The following is a 23,100-nucleotide window of genomic DNA, read 5'->3' as shown; positions in this document are numbered from 1 at the left end:
GCAGAAAGAAGGCTCTCAGTCTAATAACTCTTGTTCATTCTTAATGATTGCTGAGGTACATACTGAGATTGCAGTCAGCTGTGGTCTTACAGTTCTCGTTAAAGGAGTATAATATCTGAAGTCACCTTTCCAAATTAAGAGATCCTTGTTCTCCTAAAAGTCTTCATAGTCATTACCGTTTTAATATTACAGCATTGAGACAACAGTGAATAACACGGTACTTCCATTAGAGGAAACACTAATGCTTTGATTGCAGTGTTAAGTGGAATTGCCAGGTCTAATACACTGTCTTGTTAAATGAGATTTGTGTCCAATGCCCTGACTCAAGTCAGTAGTAGCATCACATAATGAAAGTTCTGCAGTCTGGTGGAGGCAAATCAGAACAACAGGTTTACAGTGGATCACGTTAGACAACATAGAGTTCATTTATTTGTCTGATGTCCTGAAAACCTGTTTGGCACGCTCAGGTTTTTACCCAGAGAAACAAGTCACACACTTCAAAGTAAGTGAACAAGTCACTTAAGGATATTAACTGTGTGTGACAGTCAAGTTTTTTAAATGTTAGAATTGTATTCACATTTGTGTGTGAACACTGGTGAACATGTAGATAGCATTATGCTAAAAGTTGAGATAAATGAAAATGATTTCCATCAGATTGTCATAGTTTAAACAATTTCTACACTCAAAGTGCCAGGTCAGGGCCTCATTAGGAAACATCTCATGCTAAACTGATGTCATGCTTAACAATCATGCCATCAGATGCACCGAAAGCTTCCCAGCTAAAGCGAAGTATGTGTTTACAGCAAATCATAAATATCTTATGTTTACATTTTGTGACCCAGGTACTTGATACTGTTTCAGGGACAGTCCTACAAATGCCACAATCAAAAAAATGTAGAAAAACATCCAGCGTTCTTTCTCCATCTTGTAGTGAAAGCTCCCAACAGCATGACAGTATCGCAACATATGATGGTATATTAAATTAATTTACATATACATGTAAATAATTCATTTTCTTTATGCAAATCATTTTCATGTACATACAAAACCACTACGTAAAAAACAACTACATGCCGTTGCACAAACTAAACCAGGCTAAAAATACGAGTTTTCAATTTTAAAAAAAATATGTACATTTCCAAATGTGTCTTTTTTTTTTCCCCCCCTCTTTTTTTTTTTTTTTTTTTTTTTAAGTCAATAAGCTTCTCCCCCGCCCATTTACAAACCCCAGATATGCACGCGCACACAGACACACGCTTGTGCACAAATTGCTCACACTGGAACATTCAGACAAACAAATGTCTCTTTGGCTGGTGTGAAGCTGTGGCACCTTGCAGTGTGTGTACATGTAATTACACATTTTCAAAAAACACACGCGCACACACACACACAAAAAAAAAAAGACACCATCTAACGGCATAGAAAATAGGTTCCGATGATGGATGTAGTGATATATATTTCCTATGCATTTGCGAATATATATATATTTATATACCAAAACATACTGTATACTGTATAAGGGTCAGCCACACATATGCCCTTGATTGTGTGTGTATATATATATGTTCTTTAAAGTCACATTCAGAAGTGTGATGTGAAACTGTCGGAAGGCATCAATAAATAGAGATGTCAGTCAGTCTGTCTGTTTGTCTGAGTCCCTGGGTCTGCTGTGTTAAACAGCTCCAGCCGTCTGTCAGTCGCTCTTCGAGTTCTGTGTGGCGTCCAAATTGACCACCTGGAGCTCCGTCAGGTTACTGCTGCTGCCGCTCGACTGCTGGCCAATCACCATCTGGAACACAATGCAGCTACGTCAGCAGAGAGTACAGGGCCTATCAGACAGCCAATCACAAGTCATCACATCACACAGCACCCAGCACAGATGGAGATCCTGCTAAACTGCATGCTGTTTATCATGGAGCGATGTAACACTGTAATAGATCATGTTTCCTGTAACAATTAAGATGCTCACTCTAAGAAATCATATTCTGTAGTGTGAAATTCACATTAATAGGACAGGTGTGTTTTTATAACCTATCGTTTTATGGGATTTTTCCAGCTGTATATATTCAAAAAATACCAACATATTTTACACTATCTTACAATAAGTAATTCCCTATGATTTCCTTCATTACTGGATTCTATAAAGTAAATAAAAACATCAAACGTTTGGTTTCCATGCACTGTAACAGTGGTGTTTTGTTTAGTCTACTGCATGTGTATTTTGCTGCAAATCACAGGTAATACAAGATGCCGGCTGATCATCCACATTCAGACAAAGAGGCAACAGGCAATAACCCCTGCGGCCTCTGTGTGACAGTGCTCTGTTAGGATGCATAAGTGCGGTCACGTGGCATGCTGGTTGCATAGGGAATATGAGAGTTTCACTTGTAAAATGCAGATCTTGCCGTACTGGGTGTAGCTGCACCGCTGAGACAGGTATCTGCACCGTGCCTGGAGGTGCTGTGAGGAACACCTGAGGGACAGCACCTGTGGAGAATAAAAAAAAAACATCATTTTCCATCAGCAAACTCTCCAGGATAACCAGTGTATTTATCTTAATTTGAATTGATTTACAAATTACATATTAATCCTCCTCTGTCATTCAGGAAAGAGTTCAAAGAGAGTAGATCAGTGTCTCACCTGTGTCTTGGGCCTGTGCGTGGGACACCTGCATGGCCGAGGTGCCCTGGGAGAAGGCGTTGAGCACAGCCAGCCCCCCGTCAGCCAGCGCCGGCGTGGAGGCGTACATTACTGTGTGGGGGCTGGGGTACATCATGTGACCCGCCACAGACGTTGGCACCGACGAGGTGACGATGGTTGCTGGGAGACTCACCGTGGCTGAAAGGCGAGCGGTGGGAGGGCGGGGGAGGGAAAGAAAGCTCGTCATACTCACGGTAAGAGCTGTGCACAGATGTAGGCCAGCAGATGGCGCTTCATATCTATCCAAATTCAACTACTAACTCCTACTTATGTCGAGTGAGGCAGCACCACAATATTTAGCTTTAGGACTCAGCTCAACCCAAACAAGAACAGAATGAAACACAGAATATTGCGAGCAAAAAAAAAAAAAAACACTTTTGTCTATTGTGTGGTACAAAGTGGGACAGCAACACACAAGAGGACACCATCTCCACTCACGGAGACGGTGTATATTCGCATCTTAAGGCCAAACTAAAATTCTGATCGTGGGTTTGTGCACAAGTGAAACTAAAATGCTACTATGTCGTCATTAGATTACATTAATTTTGGATACTTGACTTTTATTTTCTGGTGACCTCCTGCCACCATTTGGAGCACTTACGTACATAGTTTTTAAATGAATATGATTCTCTGAAAAAAACCTACAAATTCTCATCCACAGAGAGGTTAAAGAAACTTTAATCCAACCAGAAAGAGACAGGACAGCAGAGTCTTTCCCAGAGAGGGGATCTGACCTACCCGTGGAGTTTGTGGAGGTGTGGGAGATCTCGGGGCTGCTGTCGTTGTTGGAGGTGGACTGGGTGTTGGGGTGGACCTGGATAGCCTGAAGCTGCTGGGGAACCCCCGCTCCTGGAGACACACAGCGGCTACAGTAAGTCATCAAACTCCCCACACAGGGAGTAGAACATACCCCTGCATTGGGGGTGCAGCAGTGGGGTTGGCATACAGTAGCACTTACTAGCATAAGGTGCATCATTATCATTCACAGCAGAAGAGGTAGCATTAGCAGCAGCCATTTAAGAAGTGAAGATATGATTGTGATTAGTAAAAGCAGACAGAGTGGTGGCAGCATGCAGAGCAGGTCACCTGTGAGGGAGACAGCAGCAGGGAAGCGGAATACAGCCTGCTGTCCCTGCTGTGGCTGCTGGGCGGCGGCCAGGGTCTGACCATGCTGCCCCTGGAGGGCCAGAGAGTGCTGCTGCAGCTGGCTCAGAGGAATGGTGGGGGTACCAGGGGGGAGAGGAGTGCCTGCTGAAGAGGCACACACACACACACACACACACACACACACACATACACACGGGGGCGGGGGGGGGGATAAGACTAAATGCGAAAGGATAGAACAGTTTGAAAAAGTGCAAATAACTTCAGTTGATTTCAGCCAGTGAACGTTTCTACAATCTTCAATTGCTCAAGACTGAAAGAGAATGGCAGCAGATGAACCCTGTTTAGTGAGGGATGCAAGGTTCACAAAAATATTTTTACATTTGATAAAAATGGAATATTATTGAATATTATTTATCTATTAGTCTATATGATTGGAGGATAACATACAGTAACTGCAGTGCAACAAAGAAAGCAGCAACTTGAGTGATTTTTTTCTAAATTTTCAAGTATTAGATCTTTGAAGGTGGAGTGAACAAAAGTTGTTTACTTGTGTTGAGTGCATTTTCTTCCTCATAAAATATTTGCAAAGCCAATTTCTAAATGTGAAGTTCATTTTAATTTATTGTACATTTCTTTATGTCTACATGTTCTTCCCCTTTGTTGGCACATTGCTACGTTTGCTGGCACGTTACCGACACCAACTGTCTTGTCAGAACCCTACGGCAGGATGTGAACTGCACTGCCTGCGTGCACGTGCAAATGGTTTTGCATCCTTGTGCATGTGCATAAAACAGGGATTCACTGTTAAACACATTGCTCCATAGCACTACTAGTGGTCAAAACCTCCACAGGGTGCCTTTAAGTTGGTGTTACGTTCTAATTTAACGTAGTGTTACATTGTAAGTTAAAGTTTGAGTCAAGTGACACATACTGTACGACTTTATTAAGTGATTGGACAGCACAATGACATTTTTGTTTACTTTAAAGCTCTCTGTATATTCTAGTAATTCTTAAAGGATGTAAAAATGAATCTGTAAATCTGTGACGTGACATTTAAAATTCTTAAGATGTGCATCATTTTGTGAGCCCCAAATCCTTTGCAAATGTTGCGTGATGTTTCCATTTTCAACTTGCTTTTTCTTAACAAATGACAGATATTTCATTTGGGCACATGACTGTGGAGTTACGCCCTCACATTTCGTCATATGCTTCATTATAGACAGTTGCTGCAGTCGGGTGGGCAGGCCCTTCCAAGCTGCCAGCTGAGGAGGTTTGAGTGTGGGAGGGTGTGTTGTTCCACCTGGCATTGCTGCTATGTGCCAGACAGGTGGTGAAGAGGAGAGAGGGAGTGAGTAAGTGGGCAAGAGAGAGAGCAGTAGAGGGAGGGAGAGGGTGGAACGAGAGCGATGGTGAGAGAGAAGCTTGTAAAAGGAAGAGAAAGATGGAAGAAAAAAAAAGGGAGGAAAGGGAACAGAGACACAGAAGCCTGGCTGTCCTTCAGCTGTCCGTCAAAATAACATAGGACCCATTGGTGGGCATCATGTGTCCGTCCGTTCGGTTGTGGCAGAGCGCTGTCAACCAACACACTGCAACAACTCACTAGAGACATTACTGCCAGGACTGAGAAAAGGCTGACGAGCACTGGGCCTGTTCGGCTTCACACGTGCAACACGGACTCTTGTCTACATGGTAACAACAACAACTTACACAATAGAAAGAGATTGCATCAGTCAGAGTTTCAGTGTCAGCCAGCCTGTTTATGTCATGGACAGTCCAGATAAATGGTCCAGCGCACTGAGCTTCTTATACAGATGGGATAATATCAAATTATTGTGAAATTCAAATATTCCTCATGTCTTTGGGGGAATCGTGACCTCTTGGCTTCCACAGGTCCCTCTTGGAGCCCCCCCCAAATGTAGATCCAATATTTTCCCAGCACATGCACCATGAAAAGGAAGTGTAATAAATAATTACTGGGGAAAACCAATTTAGAAACACTTTGGGGATCCCCACATCAGAGGCTGCTGCCCCAACGTCCTCAATTGAGTTGATGCACTGATCCCTTGTGTTTCAGAGTGTGTCTGTGAGGTCCCCCTTAATGAAGGGTCATGTCTAGTTCAGGACCACTCTGTCACAAGGCTCCAGCTCCACAAAGTACACCTCAATTATAATTTCAGCACAAGCCACTGATCCTTTATTGAATATTCATGACTAATTAGGAGCCGTGTTCTTCAACCCTCATTGCCAGGTCTATTGTGTCCCTCTCATCTAATTATTCCTGTCCCCAAGTGATAATCAAAGGCAGGGCCAGTCGCCAATAGACATGGCTTTCCTGGATACGGGGGGCTTTGTAAAAACCGAGGGTGCTGAGTGTTAGTGACGGGCTATGAAGAGCTGTTGTGTGACGTGAACAGCTTGGAGAGAGAGGCACAAACCCCCTGAGATGACGGCTGAGGTCACGGGGGGATGGCATTCAAATTCTAATTAGCTAATAAACTATACAACACGGTGACATTAACAAAACACAAAGGTCTGCAGAAGTCTCATTTAGATTCTAAAGGATGGCGGTAAGATAAACAAGCCATAAAGAAGAAGAAGAAAGAATTAAGAATTGCAACATAGATCTGGATGTTGAGGACAAGACACCCCATGTTTTTGCTCCCCTACCTACCGGGCATGAAAGTGAAGCCACCGGGCAGCTGCATGACCCCCGTGGAGGCACCGGCAGTCTTGAGGACGGTGCCGTTGGCGCTGACGTTGCTGCTGGCCGAGACGGGCGCCAGGTAGTTGGTGATGGGAAAAGAGGGCCCGCTGCTCACCTGCATGGTGGTGGAGGTGGTGGGTACCGTGGACTGGGAGCTGCTGGTAGTGCCTGGTAGGCTGGCTACCGTGAACGTCGGCTTCAGTGTATCCTGTGGGGAGGAAGCAAACGCTGTGAGCAGGGAAGACAGAGGCAGACCATTTGATGACACGATGATAATAAATAATAAAATAGATAATAAAAAGTCTGAAGTCAAATCCGAGGTAAACCTGAAGACATCATCAGGTTTACCTTGATGAGTAAACTGAACTTGATGTGTGAAACCTCTTTATGGTATTTATGACTACCTGGAAGTTGCTAGTATTTCCACACATTAGCACTTGCTCCACTCTGCTAACAATAAATAAAGAAATAAATGAATAAATAAATAAATAGAGCATGTAAAAGCAACATGAGAGGGAGAGTTTCACATGAGGACACCTAAAACAACACCATTAATGGGGCTTTTCCTCTTTGAGGAGCTGAAAGCAGGGGAGGCAGGAGGAGAAGTCTTTAATAATTGCAGTATGCTCAGGGATCAATGGATGGCTGACAGAAACCAGAGTGGGCTTTAATAGACTCAGGGCAAATCACACGAACAGGGTGGAGAAACAGGCCGGGACCCCTCTAATAGCATCCATATGTAAAATACAAAGCAGTGCAGAAAGTGAGAGCGTTTCTCTGAGTGTCTAAAATGTAAGTTGGAGAAAAAAAATTGTTTTCAACAATGAATTTCGATATAAGATGGTGACACAACAATAAGAAAGACCTATAAATCATTCAGCTGTAGTAACATGGCTGCGAATCCTAACTCCACTGACGAGGAACAGAAATCATTTCTGCCCTTCTGTATTTTGTCGAGTTACTATAACAACTAACTGACCACAGAACATGTTACTTCATCTGTAAAAAGGGGCAGAAATCAGACAGGTGAGATGGTCGCATTTACTTAAGATCAAAGGAGGTGAGATGTAACATCAAAACACACACTAATGTGAACATCCATTGAACAGCAGAGCAGTATGTGTTGGTGAGTGGGCTGCATGATAAGAGCAGGGTAGGCGTTAGGCCGGGACTATAAAGAACATCTAAACCCACCATGCCTGTTTCTATGCACTTACAAAAACACTTATCACGTGATACTAATGATCTGTAATAGCAGAATGGGAATGGGCCAGCACATTAGAAGGCATGAAAGAGTTTGCATTTCTATGTGGGTTCAATATTCTTGGAGGGTTTGATTCCAGGTGATTGTATGTGAATACAGATGTGCATTTATACAGTATGAAATGAAGCAAAGTGGGGGGGGGCTTCGAACATAGAAACCAGCTGCATGCGAGTGCATCAAGGATACATGTGCTCACTCTCATTTTAGAGGCTGGATCTTCTGATTCTCTACATTTGTATGGTACATGGGAAAATCACATAACCTGTCCCATTTCAGAGGCTCCACCGGATGCAGCTTTCTTTTCCCTGAATTTGGAGGACACAACCCCGTCTGTCCTTTGCAGTCCTCAGTGCCCCTCTTCAATCCCGCACTCGAGTCCAGTCAGGGACCTTTGTTGTATGTCACCCCCCCCCCTCTCCTATCCTATTTGCTCTCTACCACATACCATCTACTAAAGCCCAAAAATATATTTAAAGAAATACCAGGATCATTGGCAATCACTCGAACTGTATAAATAAAAAAATCGATTGCACAATGTAAATAATGGAGGCCAGACATAAACTCCACTCTTTGTTGTAGTTAAATAGTCATGGACAGTACAACTCAGTCTGTGAAAACATTTTCATAACATCTTCTGAGGAAATAATGTTTTATGGGAAACGTAGGATCCAGTATTGCTTGACTGGGCTTGACCCACACTAGGGGCTATCAGTCAGGATATCTTGGATATCCGTCCTCCTGGTTTGATTTTGACAATTTCTTTTTATGTCTGTCTCTTCTGAGTCATCCCAGCTTCATAGAAGTGCAAGTTACACTGTCTTTACCGTTAACCTGGTACACTATATGTTAGTTGTACATCATGTATTCTCAACTCGCACTCAAAACTCTGGAGTTACACTTTGTTGGCTGTTTGAGGGCAGCCTTATTTGATTGATATTTGATGTTACAAGTTGAAAACCATAATTTTTGACTCTGATGCTAGACAATATTATTTGGGGAGAAGGTGCAGGGTCAGTATTTAAATCAGGTCCTACAAGGGACATATCTTTGGTGGCTGTGTCCTAGCCTCGGAACTGGGACAAAGTTTGTGTCATGATGCAAATCACTCTTCACAGTGCAACAGTGTAACAGAAATAGTGAGTGAATGATCCAGGTTTAGTGTCTGGAAACGAAACCTCGTGTCCCAACAGACAGGCTTACTATGAGAAAGCAAGAGGATGAGCTGTGTTACAACTTCTAAGCTTGAAATTCTGACACTTTCATTATGAATAACAGAAAGGTAGCGTGTGAGCAGGCAAGGCCAACCTCTCTTAGTAAAGCACTATTGGTTTTTATATGTGACTGATTACATGGGTGAGAGTTGGAGGATCCAGCATGGACTCAACTGATAAGGCTGTCCAACCACACACTATCATGCAAACATGGAGGTGGAGCTACTGTACAGACAAGCTCCCAGTCTTCAGCCACATTGCAGTCTACTCGCATCTTGGTATTCAATAAAATCTTTTAGTAGGAGTTTAATTTGATGGGTTGTTTGGTCCACAACCGTCCAAATTCACATTAATAAAAAACTGTAAAATCCTTTAAGGAGATAGAACTCTGCAATGTTTGGCATTTTTCCTTAATTAATAACCAATAAATGATCAAGGGTGTTGCAGCGAACTCAGAGTCTTCTAGGCATACAGATGGCTAAGCAGGTGTTGTCTTATACAAGCTGCTCTGAATCAACAGGAAAACACAGAGCCACAGAGTGCTGAGCAGTTAGTTAGCTCGTCTGCCGCTCAGACCCAGGCACTGCTGAGGGGTTCTGACGGTCCAAGGTCCTTTACCTCTTTAGTTAAACAGCAGCTGGAAAGTTGGAGGGGGAGGGCTACACCGAGGACTCACAGTTGTTCTGCCCTTTCGACCAAAAGGGTAAACTGAATAAATTCACACAACAACAACCTACAATCCATTTACTATACAACTTTCAGCCCTGCTATTCATCACACAGTGACTGCTGACAGTCAGACTGTGACACAGCTGTCACCACGTCTTCATTCTCCCGGGAGACTTTCAGATTTTGAGTTAAAGTGACGGTTGTTTCATTAATGTTCACAAGACAAATGGGGGACTACTCAACTCTACACTGGCGGAGGCGTTACAGATATTACTGTACGTCATGATACAGGTACAAAAAAACAAGGTAAAAAAAATGAAAAAAAAATCTTTAAGATGGTACCAGAAGAAGACGATAGTGCCAATGAAGGCAGAAGAAAACTCCAGCCACATTAGATAACGTACGTCAAGAAAGCTAACAGCGGCGTGGCAGCAAGTAGCACATTGTAGCCACAGTGGTAACAGAGAGTGTGTGTCTGTGTGTGGCAGACTAAGCAGAGTCAGACCTGTGTGAGGTACGGGACAGGGGACAGGATGGGGGTGAGAGTACAGACAGCTGAGAGTACAGACAGCTGGCGGGAAACCTGAGCACCTCTGAGGGGGAATTAACCCCTTGCAGGCCAGCTGAGGCAGCAGGAGGCCACGTGCAAAGACAGCCGCCATCTGATGCTGAGCAGTTCTCACCACTGAACAACTGAGCTCCGGAAACCGACCGAGTCGCGTCATCTTTTTCAATTGTCAAAAAGACAACACAGCTTTCTACAGAGACAAGGTCACTGTGTTCCAGCTTCTCCGTGTCACACTGCTCAGTGGAGAAATATATACCTTTATACTCGGAGCACAGTTCTGCCTCAGAAGGTGAAACCAGTTTTGAGCATCCAGGTTTTAACCTCTGTGGTGATCTAAGAGCCTACTGGAAGTGCTACAATCTCGGTGACCTACATAGAGAGCTTCCACTGACCTACTGCTTTGTTTGACCATCTCCATGTGTCTCCTGTTCAACTGGCCAGTCTATAAACAGCGCTGGCTTTTAGTTCAGAGTCAAGGCAGTGCATAGTAAACATAGGCCGCAATGGTGTAATGCATTCCTTCAGACCAGAAGTGAGAGCAGAGAATCATCTTCGTGATGTAGCCACAGCCTCCTCCTAAAGTCCTGTCCATCTCCTGTTCCCTCTGATACACTCGTACACACTAATACATATTATCTCCATGAGTAAAAATGGAAACCAGCTCCAGTCATTCTGGAACATACGTACAGTATATTACGCAATATACTATATTAAACCTGAATCAATTAGTTGATTAGTCAATTATTACAAATAATTGACTAATCAACAAATGGTTTGCAGGTTATTTTCTCTCTGTTGGCCGGAGTGCTTTAACGATGCCACCCAGGGTTTCAGGAAATTTTGATGAGCATTTGTGACATCTTTTAAAGCTAATAATCTTTTATTTAGCAAATTGCAGCCCTACAGTATATTTATTATTTTATAATATTATATATTACTACTTGTTGGATACTAGGTGAGTTGGGTTGTTGATTCTGCATTATGATAATAAATCAGCTTGAGAGGAAATAGTACAGTTGGTTTAAATATCTCGCAGATTTATATCAGATTCCCCCTTTTAACCACGTTTTCAAACCAACCTCCCTCCTGTTCCTCCTTGTTTTGAAACAAAAAGAAAAAAAGAGCACGACCTGGGGAAACACTCCACTTGGTATAATGAGATACCAGAGCATAAAAAATTAAGTCACAATTTATAGTCGTGCGAATGGAGGGCTGAGTCGTCTGGAATAAGCAATGAATCCTCCAGACTAGACTACACAGCCTCTGAGAGCACCCTCTATAACATGCTATGTAATACATTTTAGCAGAGAGGGACATTATTTTACTCCAGCAACAGAGAGATCTTAAGTATTATACATACTGTCCTGTCAACATATGAGAAATCCTACTATGAAAAGGATCAGGAAGCAGAATTTAACAATCGCAACCGTGAAAGACACCAGCGATCTCATTTACACACTTTTAAGGTTAGGTTTTGGTAGTGGTGCTTCAAAAACTCAAAGGTGACTAAATGTTTTCTCTTTAAGAGTTGTTTCAATATGCTGGTTTCCAAAATTTTGTGCCTTCTGAGGAGTTCTATATATGGTAAAAGAATAAAAGCCTCATTTGCCCTTCTTACATTCACAGACATCATATGAAGGACCTCGTTTTAAAGGAAGAGGAAATGAGAGAATAATTAAAAAGAGAAGGACACAAATGATTCCCTATTCATGGAGGGATTAATCATTCCAAATTGAAGGTGACAACTGGCAGGCCAGTCCAGTGTTGCAGTTTACTGGTGGCTGGCCCTCGTCTAATCTCCCATTTGCTGGCTCCCATCTCCCAGTCTGTCACCCTGCCAGCAACATGGAATTTGCAGCTCCATTTGGGACTGCTAAAAAAGGCAAGGCAGCCCAAGTGGAGGAGGTGCAGCCAATGGCGGCTGACCTGTCCAGTTGCTTGCTGTAAAATAAGGGGGTGGAAGACGGGGTGGGGGTGGTGGTGGTGGGGTGGAGGGTGACATAACGTTGCTTTCCTCCCCCTCTAACACAGCCAACATGCTGCTCTCCCTGCCGACACCGTTAGAATCCCTCAGACACCACCACCACCACCACCACCGCCTCGCTGCTCAGCGGCAGCCCTGTGATAAGAGCACATATCTGAGTAAATTAACTTTCCAATATCTCAGTGATTCTCTCTGCTCACCTACTTCAGGCCACCACTCTGCCCTTACAACAGCAGTTAGACAGAACAACAGCAGACAGTTGTAAAAAGATAAACACTTTATCTATTTAAGCGTAGTCCCCCTAGTTAAGACTCAATTAATTGTCAAATCAGTGTTATTTCTCTAGGGAGACCAAATCAAATTCATACACATTCATGGGAGTACAATATGTTGAATAACGAGGCTGTCAAATCTGCCGCAGTATGTCTAAAGAGCCACAACGCAGGGAAAACAAACATGTCAGCTGGTGGTCAAGACAGCGGCCTCAGTCTGGAAGTTTTCAGGTCAGTGTTTCTTACAACATTACAGTGGCAATGGAAATGTCATTTGTGATAATGAGAAGAGCAACAAATAAACTTCAACAGGATTAAAACAGCAACAACACTGACAGAGAAAGCAGCAGGGAAGACAGAGAGAGAAAGAGAAAGAGAGAGAGGGAGAGGGAGAGAGAGGGATGGAGCAAAGGGAGGAAAGGAGAGAGAAAGTGAGAGGAGGGAGGAGGGAGGAAGATACTGCGATACTTAGAATTTAGTGCTAACATGGATCCTCTGAGCAAAAACAGGAGTTGTGGGATTTGCCATCCCTTTCCAAAAATAATCCCGAAACACATAAAAACATCTGCCCTCTCGGCTCGTCTAATATTAAGAAGCAGCTGTAAACAATCCAAGGATCTGTTGGGGGATGCAGGGAAGGCACAATAGATACAAATCTGCCCAGTTGGTGAAGTGCTGGCCTTTAATTTCTGGTGCACCCTAGTTGCCCCTCAACATACCTCACTCACCTCTACACCAGACTTATATATATTTCCCAAAATGCATTCAAACAGCCCTTAGAGAACAGTCTTGAATGTGTTGCTTTCAGCTGAGAGAGCAATAGTAATAGAAAAGCTGGGTTTTGCAGACATAAAGTGAGTCACACACCTTAAACTTAATGACTTATCATCTTAACGCTGCTCTCTGATCAGCTAAAGGCACTCCCAATGGAATAATGATTCTTCCCGGTATGATTGCTGAACGAATATGCCAAATGATGTTTTGAGAAAGAAGTGCATGCTTTCCACTATGATCCCGAGAGCTCAATTTTCAGTAGCAGTGTCAGGTCTGACGCAGACTCAAGAAGGAGTTCAGCCCATGTAGCCATGCATCACACCAATCAGCAGATGATTAGATGATAATAATGTGACTCACAGGCCTTTTCAAAGTCTCAAACTTTAACAAACACTCACACATAGCTATCAGCTATGAAAACAAGTTGTGGTGTGATACGAAGCGTGACTCCGAAACTGCACGGCCCATTTCTCGCCTTAAAATTTATTTAGAAACTAATTGTGGTGAATAGTTCAGGAAAATATAACAACATTTCCAGAGCAGATGCCGTGTTTTCCCACATTGAGGTTCAGAAACGAAGACCAACAACAGCCCAGCTAGTGGTGCATTCCCGCAGACAGGTGTAGGGAAGAGCTTATGTTGAGGGAAAGAAGGAACTGCCGGCCCGTTACTGGACAGCTAATTCATTCATGATGTCACATGTTAGACAATGCTATTATGCTGAAGGACTAACACTAAAACTTAATGATGAAACAGCTTGTGGCAGCAATTAGCCCATTATTCACAATATTAAATATAATGAATATTATTCACAATATTAAAAAGGAAAACCTTGACATTTTGGGAAAAAAAGAAGCATCCTCGGCATCGAGACAAATGAGAAGAGGATCAACTGCAATGTCTAAAGACTAATCAATCAACATCAGGCTATAGCCAGCAACTGGTTAGCTTAGCTTAGCATAAAGACTGGAAACGGGTGGAAACAGCTAGCCTGGCTCCGTCCAAAGGTAACAAAATCCATCTACCAGCACCTCTAAAGCTCACTAATTAACACTTTATATCTTGTTTGTGCAATCCATACCAAAATGACATGCTGTGGTGTTTACAGGTGGTCGTGTGGCAGGCTAATTCTTTATCTTCTTTCAAAATGGATGCCTAGTTACATTACCAATAGCTTTTTAAATAGTTTTAATATTTTTATATATATATATATATCACCATGTAAGCCCCAGAATTACTACTGTCACTTGATTTCTTGAGTCTACTTTACTTCAAGCTCTTGTGCGTCTCCAAAATGTCCTCCACTTCCCCCACCAGCCATCGCAAACTCTGAACTGTTTAGACTAGCGTGGACTGTATGTATGACATACTACTCTCTTGATGAACAGTGTCCAGATGCTGCAGAGGTGCACACGGCGATCACGCAACAGATCTACTGCACGGATATGATCCCTCAGAATCGAAAACCTCCGTGTCCACCTGCCATGCCCGAGTCATAACAGCATAACTGATTCTGACATGTACAACACAATGACGATTTCTACTGGTTCCTCGTGTGAGGAGGATTCAGGGGGAGCCATGTCGGACTCCCACACTCCCACTAACTGCAGTGGGGGGCAGAGGTCAGAGCGCAACTAACAGCCACCTAAACAGACATCACATGAAACGGGACGTAAAGTATCGTTCAAATGTTTCCATTCCACCCACTCATATCTACATCCATACCTCCCCCCTCCATATCACTAAATGAGTGAGGGGGGGGGAGAAGAAATCACAGGACTCCAAAGACAGCTGCAGCTTATAAGGAATGTGAGGGGCCTCAGCCAAGAGAACAGGCAGGGAAACCATACCATATATGGCAACAGAGGCAGAATCTAATTTTTATCAATGAGGAGAGCGGGCATGAGAGTGGCTTAACGTGCAAAGGTTGATCTCCCATCCTTGACGGTGTATGGTACGTGTTAGTTAGTGCCTTGTAAAAACGGCACGCAGGCAAACAGGCCTCGAAGTGTCTGTCTTCAAAGGGGCGTCCTTAAGCCGTGTAAAGAATGGGGGGAATCTCAGCTTCCAGCACGTGATTGCACGAAGGTGTGGACGCTGAAGTGTGTCTGCTGATTAATTTATCGTTCCACTTCTAACTCTCAACTCTCAAACACTCAAAGTTTAAGAACACTCGCAGCAACGTAGAGGGAAATACAAAGACACAACAATGAAGACTGCATAAATTCATCTTTTAAAAACCTATCATGTCCTAAATGAATTTCTGTCATGGTTATTTTCCAATATTCCAATATTCTCAGAAATATAATCTCTGTTTAACTAGCTCAGTGAAGACAGCACCATCCCAAAATCAAAGATAAACACCAAAGTCCTCCATACAGCAGGCTGCATATTTCTCATCCTAATACACCCCAGACCTGCTGTGATTTATCTTTAAGAGAGGGTCTCCTGAATGAGAGGTCAGAAAGGTAAAACGTAGTCAGCTCCCTTTAGCTGAGTAGAATAATACCCCACATCTTATCTGCCTCTCCCCTCAGTCTCGAACCCTTTGAAGGACCAAAGGCTTTTTTGGTCTAATTAAAAAAAAAAAAAAATGACTTGGTGAACCAAACCACAAGCCCAACACAGAGGCCTCACTTATAACAGCTGAAAGTTCAGAACTGTTTACAGTAGGACAAAGATTTTTTTTCTGCAGCTGCTTGTGGGTTTGATTTATTTGCTCTCCTCGTGTGCTTGTCGAGCCTTTTCTGGAGAGATTTCCCAATATATCCATTAGTGACTCTCTATGGTACTTTATCCATTCTTTTTTATTTTCAAAATTTGCACTGCAATTAGAGAGCAGATAGTCAGTGAGTCAGAAAAACTTTAACTCCAGCACCACTGTTGCTGAATGTAAGAGAAATGGGCTGTGGTGACAGGTACAGAAATGAGTGCATGCAATTTTGGAGATTCACAGCTGCAGCCTCACTGTGATCTTACCCAAAAGAGATGGAGTGCATTCTTAACTTTTGTCTATAGAAGCAGACCTTTCCACTTTTTGATTCTCACCTTTGTGTCGCCCATGCTCTCTGACTCCGACACCTGGTAGGTGAGGTCCGTCTCCTCGAAGCCTGTGGCACTCATGCGCTGGTCCGTGGAGGGGTCAGAGCGTGGTGGTGAATCCGGCGAGTTGAGGCAAGTTTGGATCAGGGCTTTGCCCGTTTCACTGGTGATCATTGGCTGGAGTTTGCGGGTGGCAAAAGTGTAAACGTGACCAGTTTCACTGGCCACAAGCAACAGAACCTGGGTTCCCGTCAGGGTGGAGAGTTCATAGGCCTGGGAAAGAGAAAGAAGAAAGTGTGAGTATCTGACGGAGTGAATGGTCCTTTCAAACTTCATGTATGTATCGTTCACCAAATTAGGGCTTGGATTACCTTCATACACATACACCACCATACACAAAGTAATCTCAACGGAGGAGGGACTGTAAGAGATTCCAAAGATGAACCTCTAGGAAAAAAATTCTCAAGCCAAGAAAACTTTGAGTTACTTAACGTAATCCCCAGTTCTTTGATAACAGAGTGAGGTGTTTCAAAATACCCCTGTGGTGAACTCTGACGTATAGCACAAATGAAGCTAAAATAACATGAGATAAGGCTCCCAGAATAGAGAGTGTGATATAGCTGAGAGACTGATTGCAGCAGGGGATTGGCTTGCACAGGCAGGGGGAGTGGTAGTAACCCACTCCTGACGGCGGAAACGAGGAATCATTCTTAACACCAGAGGTAGCTGGCTGTGAAACGTGAGGCCACCATCACGCTCTGCCTGCCTTGTCATTCATTATACAGCATGCAGACAACAATGAGACTCAACTTCATCTCTCTCGCTCACACTCACACACACACACACACTCACACAGCACTCAGAGTGAACTCCTGAGAAGGCCTTTTATCTAAATGAGTCATCAGTTATGTGGAGGATGCTTCTGGTGCTATGAAGGCACAGTACCATTACCATCACCTTGGTGCACATAGCGCAGCCGGAGATAGCTGATAGATGTGCAATTGTAAGCTGGAGCGTAATACTCTGTCAGACGGAGCAAAGAGGAGGAGACAAATCACATTCAAATTAAAAGGATTTTATTGAGCCGTTATAAAACTGTGCATTCACCATAGTCTACCACATCATGCTCACTCTTCTTAAACACTATCTTCCTTATAAGTCGTATCAGTCCAATCCTCTATATATGGGCACATGCTGGCTGAAGCTGACCACATAATTGCCTTTTGTGTGTGATAATGTGATGACAGAGAACAGAAAGGCCAATGATGACCAGCGACTGCTATAAATGCTCAATGCTATACTGTGTTTATTACACCTGAACACTTCAAACTTCTATAATGTCGAGCTATTCTATGTGTAATGAAGGATAGTTTTGAAGTAACCTCTGGCTGGTTGTATAATTCACCTCACCCACTGCTAATACAGCCTTACAGAGGCAGGTAATGAACTACAGCTCTAGTCACCCTCGTCCACTGTGTCCCTTGATTGGCTGTGCAGCGGCTACAGAGGTGGTGTCTAACAACAGAGTCTGATGTTTGGCCTGCGTCCAAGACAGAGAAGGACTAATTTGTCAACTTAAGTGTGCTAGGTGGCGGCACAAACTAGACCTACACAATGCTTTAATAAGTTTCCTTGCTCTGCTGATTTTCTCATAAATATTCATGACTGCAGAGTGTGTGTGTATGTGTATGTGTGTGTGTGTGTTGGGGGGTCAGCTCCATCTGTAATTGGTTCCTCTGCAACGTGCAAATTTCTCGTCAAGCCTATATATCACCTAAAGAAGGAGCAAAAGACATACTCACAAACGCTAACATGGATATATACAGTTGTGAAATTCAAAAATGACAAAAAAACCAAAAACAAAACAAGGCTTGTTATCCATGTGGCCTTATTTTTCAAATTTTGTCTTGTTGTTGTTGTTTGTCTGATGTAGCTAGAACTTTAGTCCCAAAGTCATGTGTCTAAACAGGCACTAGTTTAAATCCCTCAATAACATCTGTTGGAGTGACCTAAAGCAAGAGTGCAATGTAAGGGTGCAAAGTCAGTAATTGTGGCTTGTGGTAATTGTAGTGCTGAGACAATTAGTCTAGAAAGTAATTGGCTGATTGACAGAAATGTATGTATGACAACAGTTTTGACTGCATTCCTAACTGGAGGCCCTTTTCATTTCAGTCATGTCCAGGGCTGCAACTCATGATCATTTCCATTATAGATTAAATATTAATTTTTGTGATTAATCATTAATCCAAGTCCAAGGTAGAGTCTTCTAATTGCTTATATCTTCTGACCAACTGTTTAAAATAAAACATTCAAAATTATATTAGAAAAGTGACAAATCTTCACATTAAAAAGCTGGAGCCACTGATCATTTGACAAATAATCAATTAACAAAAATGTTTGTTGATTAACTTTTGGTCAATCAATTAACTAACCAATTGTGTCAGCACTAGACTTGTCAAGGTACGCAATAAAAGCCAATGTGTAAATAATAACATTAGTAATGACTACATTCCATTTGGGTAAACCAGTTTCAGAGCCCTGGCGTTCTGCGTGCTGGCTCACTTGCATAGGTTTTTGTGAAACCTAAATTGAATGGAACCACTATTTATGTTGTTAGTTACACTTGTGCTTTTCTTGCCATGACAAGTCAACGTGTCTTCCATAAAAAATTGTTTATTGAGCATGGTTACTGCAAGAGCTAAAATGGAAACATGCCCTTTTCTGGACAAATAATGGAACCAAAAACAGGAACCACCAATATTAATTGAGTAATCCTGTGAAACACTAATAATGCTGTATTGAGAAAGCATTCACATGATCGAAGGCAGATAGGAGAAGAGAGGGCACAGACTTCACTCACCACATCCTTCAAATGAAACGAGGCTCATCCTTGAAACCGATTTGAAACCAGTCTACTATGAATCTTCCCACTCCACCCACCTGTCAGTTTCTATGATGGCTGACATAGTGTAGGCAACATTTTCAAAATCTCTATCCCCACAGTGTGTCAAATAGTGTTCATGTTGCCAAGAGCCTACATAAAGACACCCCAGTTTCCACGACAACAGTCTGGGATATATAAAATAAATAAATAAATAAAAAAAAATTTAAAAAAAAAGAGAGAGAAATACAAAAGAGTACACAGTACAGGCGCTTCAAAGTAACATGAGGACAGATAAACTCTTGCACTACAATAAAGCATGGCTTACAAGTGTTTATTTAAAGTCATAATGAAAAATAGCCATGTCTACAGCAAAACAACTGCTGTGGCTCTGGTCAACAGCTGACCTCATCTCCAAATAATCAACTTTGGATGCCTTTGACGCCAAATGCCACATAGCAATACTTTATCATGACAGCGATTGTGTGGTTGACTTGTGCATTTCCAGTGAAATATGGCTCAGTGCTGAACTTAGTAGACAGTACAGGGGCAGTTATGACTACCATGCAGCAAGTTGTGCCATCTTTAATGACAGCTGCTTGTCTGTCAGACCGGACAAAACTGAAACAAAACTGTATGAGGTTTGTACCACAATGTACACTGCCATAATGCATGCACAGACAGTCCCTGCATTCTCTCTTCTGTTTGAGTGCTCTTTGACTGTCCTCTGATTTGGGTCAGCTGTTGGCACCTACAGGCCCGCTGCTGCTCATTACCACATGGCTGCTGCCTGTAAGCAAAGCCCTGCTTCACAGTGGCAGAGGGAACAGCCTGTGCACTGATGGCTACCGATGGAAACCACCTCCGACGGTTCTAGGCCTGTCAGTCAGTTTACTAAGGTGTTAGGCTATGTGTGTATGAATTAGTCTGCTGGAAATCTGTGTGTGTGTGTGTGTGTGTGTGTGTGTGTGTGTGTGTGTGTGTGTGTGTGTGTGTGGCCATGCTTGTGCCATAGCTGGGGGTGGGCATGGTCATAAATAGATTTGTCATTTGCTCAAGTTTATTTAAAGCCCGTGGCCTGTCATAAATGCTCTGACTTCCTCACATCCAGTCAGTTTGTGCCACTATTGTTTGTCTTTTGAGAAAGAAATTGAAATTAGATTTACTGCAGCTCATTAGTTTCTGGTGGTTATCATAATTACCAATACAATTGTTCCCACAGGTGTTCTGATTATACAGGTAATTATGGTGTAATCTACGACACTGTTTTCCATGAAGTAATGAACACAAAGCGCCATAGATTATACTGCAGTATATGTAGGCCAAGCAACATCTGAGTGACAGTCTAATCAAATGTTACGTAGTTGGATGAGATCCAAAGGCAATCATTTGACTCACCTTTTTCATAATACCCGTCTTCCTCTTGCTGAAAGTCGTGTAGCGTCTCAACTTGTTGTCAATAAATTCCATCTTTATCTTTACGCGCCCACGTGTCTTCTTTCCCGGCTTTGCCCCGGCGACCCCTCCGGGCACCATGCCGTAACCTCCAGGAGGTACCCCCACCTCCTGCCCCGTCACCGCAGCTTCCATCTCCCCTCTCTCCCGCTTCACCCCTCTCCTGCTGTCCCCGAGTGAACCCACGGGGTCGTCATCATCTCCCGAGTCCGAGTCATTATCCGAGCCGCTGCAGAGCGGAGCACTCTCTCTGTCCGGGTCGAACCGGGCTCCGTGAGGCAACACAACTCCCGTGTTCAACCCCACCATGTTTCCCTGGACGGCGGTCTGTAGAGGTGTCACCCCTGTCCCGTTCCCCGGTCTCGTACCTCTCGGACCCCCTGGACCATTAGCCCCCAGCATCCCGATGGCGTCTCTTTCCCCCAGTCGCCCGGCAGCACCAGCGCTGTCGCTGACCCCAGCTAAAGCTTGCCCTGCCCTGACCAAAACGGGACGGATCCCGCTACCGACAACCCCCGAACCGTGTCCTGTGGTACCCCTGCCTGAAGCTGAGCCGTTTCCAGATGGTGCAGATCCAACCTGGCTCGGTAACATTCTATTTACTGGACCGAGTCTCTAAACACCAGCCAAAAAAGCTGGAGCGCGTTGTGTCGTAAGTGGCTGATAAAACGCACACACGCCTCGGCCACAAAATGTAAACAAACCAGTCCAGGAGATAGTTTGGAGACTCCAGGAAATAACCGAAACAAACTTTCGAAAGTGATGCTGCCCCCAAAACCTTCAACCCCGGCTCAGCTGGTTCACCCTCCTCCTCTATTTCCAAAACTCTGAGCACTTTCTCAAAAAGGAAAACGCGAAGAACGCCCTCGATGTGGCTCCGCCATGTTGCGTAGTCCGCATTGTGAACCGAAAGTAACGCTACTGTCGGCCTGCTAATATCGATTTATCCATTTTTACTCATTCAGTGTCACAATATCTTTCTTCCTGTGGTTCAGAAATGTATAAAAATGTCTAATTTTAGAGCGGTGTTTACGACAGCGGAGTAATATTACAACCGAGGAACTACTTCCCGCCTTATAAAGAGATACAATGTTTCCTTATTTGGTGCTGTCTCTCCTTATTTGGTGAGTCACAGCGTCGCCTATCGATTGGCTGAGGATTATCTGAGTAGCGCTGTCATTGGTCAATAAGACTCACTCATTAGAATAAATACCAAAATGGTTGCGCTACTGACAACGTCACAGTGGACAAGCAGAGGCACCAAAATAACAGAACATCCAACTTTTTATTCCCCACAGGTTGCGCTATGTCATAAACCCATGTTTTCCCAAAGTTTTTATGCCAGAATATCTTTTTATACATCACTGCTGGCTGAAGGTCTTGAGCTGATTCTGTACTGTGTCATAGTTAGTAGATATAGCCTATGTATAGGCAAATCCAGGCAGTCAGATGTGGCTACTTAAGGTCAAGGATTATTCTTACAATCAAATGTGAAGGTCTGTTGTGTCTGTTTTTATTTTTTACTTTTACTAATCTCTTTCCCCTGCAAAAAAGTAGAATATACTCACCTATCACATGGTATTTATGTTGAAGGTTAAGCCTATATCAGACTTTCTCAAGAATTGCAACAACACTGTTCAAGCAGAGCCTATAATTATTTGTAATGACTTTCTTTGAAAGAAATGTATATGCATGTTGTATTAAACAAGTAGCTGTGCCACGTATCAATTCTAATCCTGCATAGTTTTTACAGCAGGCCGTTTTCACATAGTAGGAAAAACACAGGTGTTACTAATAACATTAAAGATGGCTCTGTTCTATTCAAGTGTCCCAGTAGTGTACGTCATTACAGTGAGCGCAGCATACACACCATATTGAAGCAGCTAAATAAAATTCAGCCATTTATCTTATTTACACCTCTTCTTTTCCTATTAACTAAATCTTCTGTGAGACTGACATGTGAATTGAGCTATGTGTGTGTCTGGCAACTGATCTGATAGTACTTAATGATGCAATAAACCCCCACCCCACTGGAACTCCAGGCAGGTTAAAACAAATGCCATGTATTGTGGTATTTGAAAGTTTCTCATCCAAGATTTGTTGGAAAGATGCGAGGAGGATATTTATTGAAATATAAAGGCTTTTACAGGAGCTCACTAAAGTGTATATGCACCTGGAAGAGGTTGTTATGGTATCCCAGTACTGACTGAGTTGACGTTTCTTTGAGACTTAACCTCGGTTTGTCATAAAACTATGCACATGACAACACACATCGAATGACTGCTGTCATTATAGGTTTTGAGGCTATGAAAATCAGTTTTCTCATGGTTCTGTATCAATGTGTGAAGTTGAGCCTCTTCATCCATCACTATAAAGCTGCAGCACACCAACCAGGTCCAGCATAGGCTACAATACAGGGAAAATTCTTATCAAAATTTAGAGGAGACCCATGATGCCTCATAATCAATGA

General features: G+C 43.1%; 1 protein-coding gene across 3 annotated transcripts; it reads right to left on the bottom strand.

The window, feature by feature from the left end:
* Window positions 1-1,214: 1,214 nt before the first annotated feature.
* srf (serum response factor) lies at window positions 1,215-21,612 on the bottom strand. Of its 3 annotated transcripts, none has more exons than XM_022743622.1 (8): window positions 20,574-21,612; window positions 16,301-16,567; window positions 6,479-6,719; window positions 3,787-3,951; window positions 3,439-3,549; window positions 2,641-2,838; window positions 2,386-2,487; window positions 1,215-1,789 (listed from the first exon to the last, which is right to left on the bottom strand). In XM_022743622.1, the coding sequence occupies exons 1-8, from the start codon at window positions 21,222-21,224 to the stop codon at window positions 1,752-1,754; spliced, it is 1,773 nt and encodes a 590-aa protein (XP_022599343.1). In that variant the 5' UTR covers window positions 21,225-21,612; the 3' UTR covers window positions 1,215-1,751. The 3 variants fall into 3 exon arrangements, with proteins under 3 accessions (XP_022599343.1, XP_022599342.1, XP_022599344.1); XM_022743621.1 differs by having other exon boundaries at window positions 2,411-2,487; XM_022743623.1 differs by lacking the exon at window positions 3,787-3,951 and having other exon boundaries at window positions 2,411-2,487.
* Window positions 21,613-23,100: the final 1,488 nt, after the last annotated feature.

Source organism: Seriola dumerili, unplaced genomic scaffold, assembly GCF_002260705.1.
Source record: "Seriola dumerili isolate Sdu_G_001 unplaced genomic scaffold, Sdu_1.0 BDQW01000073.1, whole genome shotgun sequence".
Lineage (NCBI taxonomy): Eukaryota > Metazoa > Chordata > Actinopteri > Carangiformes > Carangidae > Seriola > Seriola dumerili.
Note: the sequence above shows the minus strand (reverse complement) of the source record. Positions and strands in the feature narration are given on the sequence as shown.